Below are 10,010 nucleotides of genomic sequence, written 5' to 3' on the forward strand. Positions count from 1 at the left end.
TCTCTCTCTCTCTCTCTCTCTCTCTCTCTCTCTCTCTCTCTCTCTCTGTTGGCTGATGATTGATGGGCTTCCTGATGGTTTAAGATCTCTTGGTGGTTTAGAATGAGGGTCTAATCAGTATCGGATGGGAGAGGAACAGACAGAGCAGAAAGAAACAGGTCTGCAGGTGGAATGGGCACAGACCCTTGTGGAGGAGCTTGCCTGGGCCTTAATTGTTCATCACTTGCTCTCCCTGACACCCTTTTGCATTCCCACCGGTGGTTCCACCATGGAGAAACTATGACTGTGCTAGATCAAACCCTTGCAGTGGTGCCATCAGGGCAGTATGTTGGGACAGACTTCCAGGGTTCTGCTGAGCAGGCAGGCTGGGCTGCTACATTTTAAGATAAGATAAATAATGCGTATTACATTTCAAGAGTCCTGCTCCTGCAAGGACATGAAGTGCAGAATTCAATATTTCCTGAAAGCCACCACAGACCAGGAATGTAGTGTTGGGGCAGAGTGAACTTCTTAAGTTGCTGTCCAGGTCGTCTTCCATGAAGGTCTGCCTGTAAACCTCCGGTTATGCTCTCACGTACTTGTAAAGAAAGTAAATATGCAAAGGTAGTGCACGCCTCCCATGCTCATTCTTCTGCAGGAAAACAAACATATTGAAACCATTGTGCCCACCATTGTCTGCCATGTGCCCTTCACTGTGGGGCTGGTTGAAGGGAGGTGGTTGAGGTCCCATCAGGGAGGGTGTTCAAGGTAGGCTTGACATGCACATGGTGGGCATGTCATGAGTGGAGCTGGCTGGAGCCAGGGGTCAGACTAGATGGCCCGGGAGACCCCTTCTGATTAGCTCTGTTTCTTTGTTTCTGTGTCTGCCATGACTGGTGGCAGTCCTTGAGGATTCTGAGCAGAGGCCTTTCCGATCTCCTGTTCCCTGATTCTTTAACTCAAAGATGTTGGGGAGTGAACAAAGGACCTTCCATGTGCAAAGGAAGTTCTTTACCACTGAGTTCTCCTAAGCTTTGTGTTCTTGCCCTTAACAAGAATCGTATATGGTTGAGGATCTGAATCAGTAAATCAGTGGACTGGGGAAGAATTAGCTGACTGAGAGGGTGGAAACAGTTCTGTTGCCCCTTATCTGGATGACTTTAATAACTGGTGATTACAGACAACTCAGAAATGTTTAACCATTCTTTTCCTTGTATTTGCTTCTAGGAGAGACCAAAAAGGTGCTGAAAACATACAGCTCCCCAAAGTTCTCAAAGTGGAGCACTACACAGAACGTCGCTAGCCTGCTGCCACCTCCTCCACCTGTTCCTCCGGGTTTCCAGGCTCCCCAGGATCGCAGCAGACAGCTCGAGTAAGCGCATCCCTGAAGTGCCTTTGTAGTTTATCACAGTTCAAATATCACTTTTTCATGATCTTCTTTCTTTCTTGAATGTGTGCTTTGAAGGGTCTAAGCATGCTTATGGAAGAAACGGATCGAGTGTTTGTACTTTCATCAGCTGCACCCCATCCCAAACACAGGCACTCCTTCGTGCTCACTCCCAAGTGCACAAGGTCTCCCATAAAGTTTAGACTGGGGGTAGGGAATCATAGAATCCTAGAATAGTAGAGTTGGAAAGGGCCATGAAGGCCATTGAGTCCAATCCCCTGCTGTTGCAGGACACCACGTTACACCATCCCACTCAGAGGGCTGTCCAGTTTCTTTTTGAATGTCTAGAGACCACCACCTGGGAGAGTCCACCACCTCTCTAGGCAGCTGGTTCCACTGTCGTATTGCTCTGACAGTGAGGAAGCTTTTCCTGATGTCCAGCCTGAATCTGGGCTGTCCCAACTTGAATTGATTATTCTGTGTCCTACATTCTAGCATCAGCAAGAAGAGATCTTGACCTCCCTCTTTGTGACAGCCTTTGAGGGACTTATAGAGGGATATCATGTCATGGAAGACATATCCCATCATTATAAAATGGGTATGTGCATTCTGCAGTCCTGTGGTTGTACTACCCAAGAGCTGAAGTCAACTTTCTGGTATTCCAACCTCTGTTTGGAAGTACCATATGTCCAGGCTGCAAAACTGTGTGAGTGGTAACACAAGGGATTGCAAAGGCTCCAGCTGTTTTCCCCAAGCTAATATCCTCCAGTTGTGTTGAACTACAGCTCCCACCAGCCTGCTTAACCCACTGACCATGCTGGCTCAATATCTTGAAAGTTGTCACTCTCCACGCCTGGAGGACATCAGCTTGGAGAGGCCTGAGCACAAGTTCTGGTGATTGAGGACTGCCCACCTCACATGGCTTTTGTTCTCTCTTTTGAGCACACCTTTGAATGCCAACAGTGGATGCCACATTTCAGGAAGCTGATTGCCCTTATGCCAGGGGTACAGAATTTCAGGTTCCGATCCAAACTTTTGAGGCCCCCAAAGTCCAGCCCCATTCCCTTGACCCCACTCACTCCCCCAACCACCCATCAACCTGTGGCTTCTGAGCTTTTGCCCTGTCCCCTCCCTGGCTTCCACCCCACTCTGCAAGGTTGAAATATCTATGCCAAGGCTTAGCTGCAGGGTGTAAGAGCTTTCAGCCATGACATGCTGGTCCTATTTGCCCCACCGCCTTTGCATTCAGCTCCACCTGTGGAATGCAGCCCCTGGTGCTTCTCCAGAACAGAAATCAGCATGCTGAACCCTGAAATCAGCCCAGGACACACCTGTAGCAATGGAGCTCTTCTGTGCTCCGGAAGCCGTTCCTGTAGTCACACACCTCATGATGGGGAAGCAAGCTGCAGCTGCGCCGAGGTGGCTTCCGTGCTGACTCATCTTCCAATCATGCCAGGTGGTGCTTGGAATAAATCGCCCAGTATGCGCACCCCCTCCCAGCACTGTGAAGGGGAACCTGAATGCTTTGCATATTATCTGCAGGCATTGGTATGATGGATCATCTCTGACTGGGTGGGTGGATGGGAAATGAATTCCACCCATACCTTCTACCTACGTTGCACTTAAAAAGCTACAAATCAAGCTGAGAATCTGTGCCTTGCTAGGGGGGAGCATTTTTTCACTTAATAGGCCAGGCCTTTGTACAAGTGCCTGGCTATTTAAGTAAATGGACAATTATCATGCCAGGAAAGTAAATCAATCCATTAGTGAAATATCAGCTGACTCCAGCCTTTTCGCTGCCCCTTGAATCCCACATTTATGAAGAGAAAACGTTGTCCTTGGATCTGTGCATGAAATAATTTCAGTGTCATTCTAAATTTATGGGCAATTACACAATAATTGGCTGCTCTATTGAAAATACATTTTGTTGCAGAGGAGAGCAGGGCAGGGTTTGCTGGAGAGAACGCGCTGCGGAGCATTTCCTGTGTGCTGCCGCATGGCACGGATGGTGTCCATCACATGCTTGGCTTGGAGAGGTACGTGGCCTTCCAGTGATGGGAGGGCCACAGTGGCAGCCTAACCCAAAAAGTGGCCACTGCGCACATCACATCTGTACTTGCTAATTTATATGAACAGGTGCAAAATCAGAAATAATTATCACAACGGAAGAGAATTGCATCATAGTTTGGAAGACTGCGGCCAGAACTTCCTCACTGTTGGAGCAGTGTGGCAATGGAACTAGTGACCTAGGGAGGTCATTGGGCTGTCACACAGAGGAGGGCCAGCATCTCCTGTTCATTGTCCCAGCGTCCAGAGCACGGAACAATGAGCTCAAGCTACAGGATGCCGATTCCAGCTATAGAGCAGGAAACACTTCCTGACTGTTAGAGCAGTACAGCACTGGAGCCAAGTACCTAGGGAGGTGGTGGGCTCTCCCACACTAGAGGCACCCCAGGGGCAGCTGAGCAGCCAACTGAAAGGGATGTTTAAGCTGGAGACCTGCACTGAGCAGGGGGCTGGGCCCAATGGCCTTCTTGGACCCTTCCTGCTCTACTATTCTATCCTATGAAATCTATAGCGTTTTAAATCTATTAAAAGTATGGACTGGATACACCCTTGATGACTATTTTGCTGCTTGCTTTCTAGAGTACTGTATTATGTGTATCATATCGTCTGCACGTCAGCGGATGTCTCATGCAGATATATGGAGAGGCTCACAGTTAAATTCTAATCGTGAGCTCCCACTGAAGAGCCTTCACGTGCTGCCTCACTTAGTTTTGCCTCCTCTGGCTGTTCTGCCACTTTCGCCCTGCCCACTCCCACCTGCCTGCTGCCCTTTCCTTCCCCCTGCAGCTCCTCCAGGAGTGGTTGGAAGCAATCAAAGCATCCTTCTTTTTTCGTTACTTTCCTCCCACTGCCCCAAACAAACCACTTTTAGCTGAGCAGGTGCACTGGGTAGGGAAGGCCCTGCCAAGGCTCCAGCTGTGTCTTCCGACTTTACATCTCCAGGGCATGCCTGGGCTCTACATGGGGCTCTACATGGGGCCTGTAGGGAGTGGCGAAAGGGAGGTATTGGCACTTTCCCTGAAAATGTTCCAGACAGCCATCAGTGCAGCCAACAACCAGAGGTGTTGGAGCTCTGGCAGGCCAAGGGCTGAGAGATTCGGAGAAACCCTCAGGGCATGCATCCCATTGGTGGGTGGGACCAAGGACCAAGCAGCAGGACCAAAGGTTAACTTAAAGCTCCTTGTGGCATTAGCAGCCTTAGGAGAGGCCTTTCTCCCTTTAGAGCAGTGGGGAGATGTGGAGGAACTAGGAAACCACCAAACTGATTGGTGGGAAAGGCGATAGAAGGGGAGACCCCAGAGGGACAGACCAAAGCTTTGGCCCTAAGCTCTCCCGTTATGCTGGATGACTTGCCCTGCCTGGATTGTCTCCTGCTGCTGGACCACCAAGAAAGGCCACTGTGGTCCGTCAACTGGCATTTCGGATTCGGATGGCAGGTGAGGTCTGAGACACTGTGCCACCTGAGGCAGAGGATGAAATGGTACCCCTGCCTGTCCCACATGTGGTTGAATTCACTTCAGCACCAGCAAGAGGGCAACGTCCCTCACCTACACCTGAGGCTTGGTCAGGGGGCCACGGCAGGTGTGGGACATGCATGCGCAGCTGCTCCCTTGCTTGGCTCATGAAGCAACCAAGGTTTTGTTGGTGCTGCCACTGCCCCTGCTCATCATCTGCCACACAAAGCCACTGATTCCCATCACTGACTCTTCCATTCATTATTGTTTTCCCATCCTGCCTTTCCTCTCCAAGGAAGCCCAGCACACTTTGGTGGCTGTCTCATCTCCATCGTATCCTCACCACAGCTCTGGGCAGCACGTTAGGTTAGGGCGAGGGTTAGTCCCTGACCCACAGGCATTCAATGAGCTTTGCGGCTTAGCGGGGGCGGCAGGAGGGGTCTCCTGAGTCCCAGCACAGTTCTCAAACCACCACACTGCCCTAACCCGCCACACTCGCTTCACCTGCCTTGTGGTAGAGCCCATCATTCACAGGCACAGCTGCGTAGTCTGGAGAAAGCACACGGTGTCGTCTTCCTGCTGAATCTAAGCAGGTCTGGATTTGGTCAGTATCCAACCCTAAATGAGCTTTCTTTTAACTCAGAGTGGTGTCAGGGGCACTTTGGGATTGGAGCCAAGGGCTGCTGCTTTTTTATACTGTCAGTAATTGCTTTGCCATGATTTCAAAAAAGGATGAGCTACAATGGTTTGTTGCCCGAGCCACTCATGGTGTCCTGCTGGTTATTTTTATGCTTCACAGGTGCACCTGTACATGCTACCTGGATCCACCTGTGAGCTTCATGCCCCAGCAGCAACAAGAGACAGATTCTCTGCAGGCAGCCAGCGAGTCCCTGGAAGAAAGTCAGACCTTCCCTACTCTTCCGTATAGCCGTCTCTCCACAGCCTCGATCTCTGTATCTCTCGATGATGACCAGGAGACAGTTCTAACTCCAGAGGAGGTGGCTGAATACCTGGAGCTCAGTGAGGAGGCAGAACATGAAAGGTAAAAAAATAAAATAAAATAAACAAAAAACATGATGTCATGTAGGAATAGATAAACCCTCCATTTGGTATTCTCCTCCATTCAGTTGAAAAGTTAAAAATGAAAAATTCTCACGTTTTCATCTTATATATGGAGACAGTTGCAAATTCTTGTTGGTTCTTATTAAAAAATCAGCCCAAATAAAATCTGCACTCATCTGCAATGGCCCAGTCCGGTAGGCACAGCGGTGCCCATCTTGCCACTGCCTGCAGTGTAGATGCCAGACACAAGGAGACCATCAGAAAAGAGCAGGAACCTGATTCCTCTGTCACGCAGGCACATGCTTCCTGCATCAGAACAGCTTGTGCATCTCTTTGCATCAGTCATGTGCAAGTTTCCCCCCTGGCACAATATCAGGACGCATGGAATGCAGAAGTCACTTGTCCGTCCTCTTCGGATGCAAATCCCCACAGCGCACGTCCACAAAGGAGACTGGGCTGATGAAAGCTTCCTTGGGGCATCAGGAGCAGAGATTCTGTGAGCTGAGGAGGTGGTTGTGGTGTTGAATCATGAGGGCTTTGCTGTGCAAAGTGCTTTTCCAGATTTCATCCAGCTGTTCTAGAGGAAAGATGAATAAAACAGCGCTGCAGAAGATGGTTCTCGTGGATTTTTTAAAATGGCATTTTTATTTCCTTCTTCCGAAGAACCATGGTTCTTGCACATCCTCCCTGTCCCCTTCCATCCCGGATTCTATCCTCACAGCAGCCTTGGGAAGCAGTCATCCAGTGAAATTTATTGCTGAGTAGGAAATTAAGCTGGGATCTAAGGCCGACACTCCAGCCCTGGGGTAGGCGACTTGTGGCCCCTCAGAAGGTGTTGGAGGAAACCGCGGTTGCTCTCTGCCATGGGCGATGCTGGCTGGGATGGAGCAATCCCCTGAACAAGCCCCACTGAAGTGGATAGGGACTGCCAGGCTGGCCAGCCTAGGCAGAATGCCCTAGGCACCTAACGTCCCGTCCATGGCCTGTAGGCGGCCCGTGAAAGTCTGCTGCAGCCCCGGCAGGTTCTGCTCTGCCTCGCAGACCAGCGAGAGATCAGGGCAAGGAGAAGCCTTCCTGGGCAGGCAGCACAGCTTCACCCGCTCTTGTGAGTATGGCACTTAACGCAGCGTTCCTGCTTCCTCCCGGCTGCCAGCAAAAACACTGCCAGTGGTAATTAGCTAATGTGTTGCAACTGCTGGCTCTGCAGTTTGAGGACGGCTCGCCCCGCAAGGCTGACTCCTTACACTTTTGTAATTGGGGCTGGGACACGGAGGAGCTGATTTTACGGGAAGTGCATTGATCCCACTAAGATAATTACAGCTCCGCTTAGAGCGGAGGCCGCCCAGCCGCCCGCCAGCTTAATATGTTCGCAGCGGTGCTTAACAAGCCTCAGCTGGTCCTGTGGCCAGCCGCCCTGCCGTCTAACTCCGGGCTGAATCTAACTTTTGAAGTATGGAAAAATGGGCCCGCCCCCTCCCTCCTTGGTGACAGGGAGTCTGTGATTCTTGCAGCCCAGCTGGAGGATCAGAAGGAGCTGCCATGCCCTGGGGTACCCGTTGTCCACTGTAACAGGCAGGTGCTTCCTGGGCCAGAAACTGAGGTCCTTCCCTGCTTTGCTGCTGGCTGAGATCTTTAGGTGGGATGTGGACACAAAGCGTGTTTGCTACTGCCAAGTGGCGGCCCCTGTGAAGAACGCGCAGTCGGCCCGAGGGCCAAACTCTGTTTTGGAGAAGGCCTTGGGGGCCGCAATCCAATGGCAGACACGGCCAAGGGCAAAATGTCTGGGGCCAAAAGGCCAGTGCATTTTAAGAGCTTAGTGTCACTGCTGTGACACTACACCTTGAGAAGGACATTTCAAGCTTTCCTACACAAACTTGTTATCGAATTGGAATGCAAATCGGGGATGCTGATTTCAAATCAGGTAGAATCTGGAGAAGGAGTCAGGCTTTTTTGCTTGCTTGCTTGCTTGCTTGCTTGTTTTTGTTCCTTGCTCCCAATCTGTTGGAAAGGCCATTGCAGGTTAAACTCTGCCACTCATTAAATCTGTTGTGTGCGGCTGACTTCTACTTTTTGCCTTAGTGGAAGTAAGTGGGACCCTGTTTGGGACTGGGATGACTGTGGTGGTGGCTGCAGGGCTTAACTTGCTCCCACCGCTCCCCTTAAATTCCATCTCCCTACCAAAAATTTAATTTAATTAAGGTTTAATTTATCCTTACCTGCATGGGGTGGTACTGATCTTAGTCTGGGCTCCACACACTTCCACAAAACTAAAAAAAGAAACATTTAGATCAGCTGCAAGCTGCGGATTTAATGTAGCTTGCAATATACCGTATTTTTCGCTCTATAAGACGCACCTGACCATAAGACACACCTAGTTTTTAGAGGAGGAAAACAAGAAAAAAATATTCTGAATCAAATGGTTTACTAAACTATTTAATAAACTATAACAGAATACAGTAATACTGTATTTCAACCTTGTAAAGTGAACAGCAGTCAACAGTGGCATTAAGAACCATCATCACTGTCATTAACAAAAGAGAGACTTTAAAGTTCGAGTACTCTTCTAGTTTTCGTTGAACCCATAGAACTCATCATCACTAGAGTCAGAATTTATGAAGCTCTGTTGCTCACAATCACTGACATCACTTTCTTAGTCAGTAGTGGAATTACTGAAGGAATCCACAATCTACACCAGTTATACAAGAGCTGCTGCAGACAATTCAATAACAAATCTAAAAAAGCCAGTAATGTCCACACTGCCCTACTAGTAAATAATAGAAAAAAACTTCTGACAAAAAATGAGATATTGTATGGTAAATCAAACACACAGCAGACTAAGTAGCCTTTGAAGAATAAACTTCATACATGAAGGTAATGCTGTTCAAATATCCACTGATCCCAAAAAAATGTGTCTGATCAACTAACAGATAACTGATCCATGGAAAGCTTCCTGAAAATCGCAGGCACGTTCCCCATCACTTCCCCATGGGCTTCATTAAAAGACGGGTTGCCATTTGAAAACACACACCGACCTGTGATGAACAGCTCTCACCTGCGCCTGGGGGGTGGGGACGCGGAGCAGGGCACGCCAAGCGCGTGCCAGCCAGGTGGTGCCACATGGTACAGGCGGGCCGGCAGTGTCCTGGGCGTCGGGCACACACACATTCTCTTTATAAGACGCACAGACATTTCCCCTTACTTTTGCGGGGGGAAAAAGTGTGTCTTATAGAGCGAAAAATATGGTAGCTCTGAATGGAAGCTGGTGGCCAAAAATGCAAATGTGGAACTGGCGAGCCTGTGGTTTTTCATTCACACACAAAATTGTAATTCTAAATGAGTCGCAAACTTCTGGTAATCCTCCAGGCTTGAGGTATTTCACACAGTCCACCGCCAGGGAAGGATGAATTGCCTGCTGTCCTTTCTGCCTGCGCAGCCCCCTTTGTTCTGAAGCGGAGCCCCAGCCTGAGGCAGGCTGTATGGTGTGCTGCATACAGGCTGGGTTTCAAGGGGCAGCGCTCTCTCCTCCTTTAATGCTAGGCTGCAGTTTCTGGAACCTTTGGGCCTTCGGGCAGGATGTGGATTGACCGCAACTTTTGATCCTGCTTCAGTTGCATTCAGGGATGCCTACAGAATGTTTTCGAGGCCCTTGGGGAAGCCTCAGAGAGCAGCTGCGGTTATGGAGGGGTGAAAACCCAGCGGTTATGTATACATACCTACATAAAGCGTAGCACATATAATGAGAATCAAATCCTGATGCTGCACAAATGTTCTCCTGGAACGTCGCAGAGCTCTGTTTGCCAGCTTTCCTTCTGCCGGTAATCAGAACCTCTGTCAGCAACTGCTGAATCTGATTTCAGAAGGGATTTGGTTGGATTTTGTTAGAGCGAAAGATTAGCATAAAACATCCTTGTGGGTCGGAATCAAATGGCTGCACAGTGGCACTGTAAGAACAGGTCCTTGGGGCAGATGTACGGGGGGGGGGGGGGCGGTAATGAGGGGGGCTAACAGCAACGGCTGAATTGGCCACGTTTGGGGGTTAATAAAGAACGGCACTTTGCCAG

The 10,010-nt window shown here is 49.6% G+C and overlaps 1 protein-coding gene across 3 annotated transcripts in view; it reads left to right on the forward strand.

The window, feature by feature from the left end:
• The window catches only part of ROBO4 (roundabout guidance receptor 4), a 69,313-nt gene that overhangs the window by 35,956 nt on the left and 23,347 nt on the right, over nucleotides 1-10,010 (forward strand). For all 3 annotated transcript variants that reach the window (XM_044437602.1, XM_044437601.1, XM_044437603.1), the window contains exons 16-17: nucleotides 1,207-1,351; nucleotides 5,687-5,929. In XM_044437602.1, the coding sequence (XP_044293537.1) occupies nucleotides 1,207-1,351; nucleotides 5,687-5,929 (388 nt within the window). The remainder of the gene's footprint in view (nucleotides 1-1,206; nucleotides 1,352-5,686; nucleotides 5,930-10,010) is intronic.

Source organism: Varanus komodoensis, unplaced genomic scaffold (assembly GCF_004798865.1).
Source record: "Varanus komodoensis strain SLA01 unplaced genomic scaffold, ASM479886v1 scaffold30, whole genome shotgun sequence".
Lineage (NCBI taxonomy): Eukaryota > Metazoa > Chordata > Lepidosauria > Squamata > Varanidae > Varanus > Varanus komodoensis.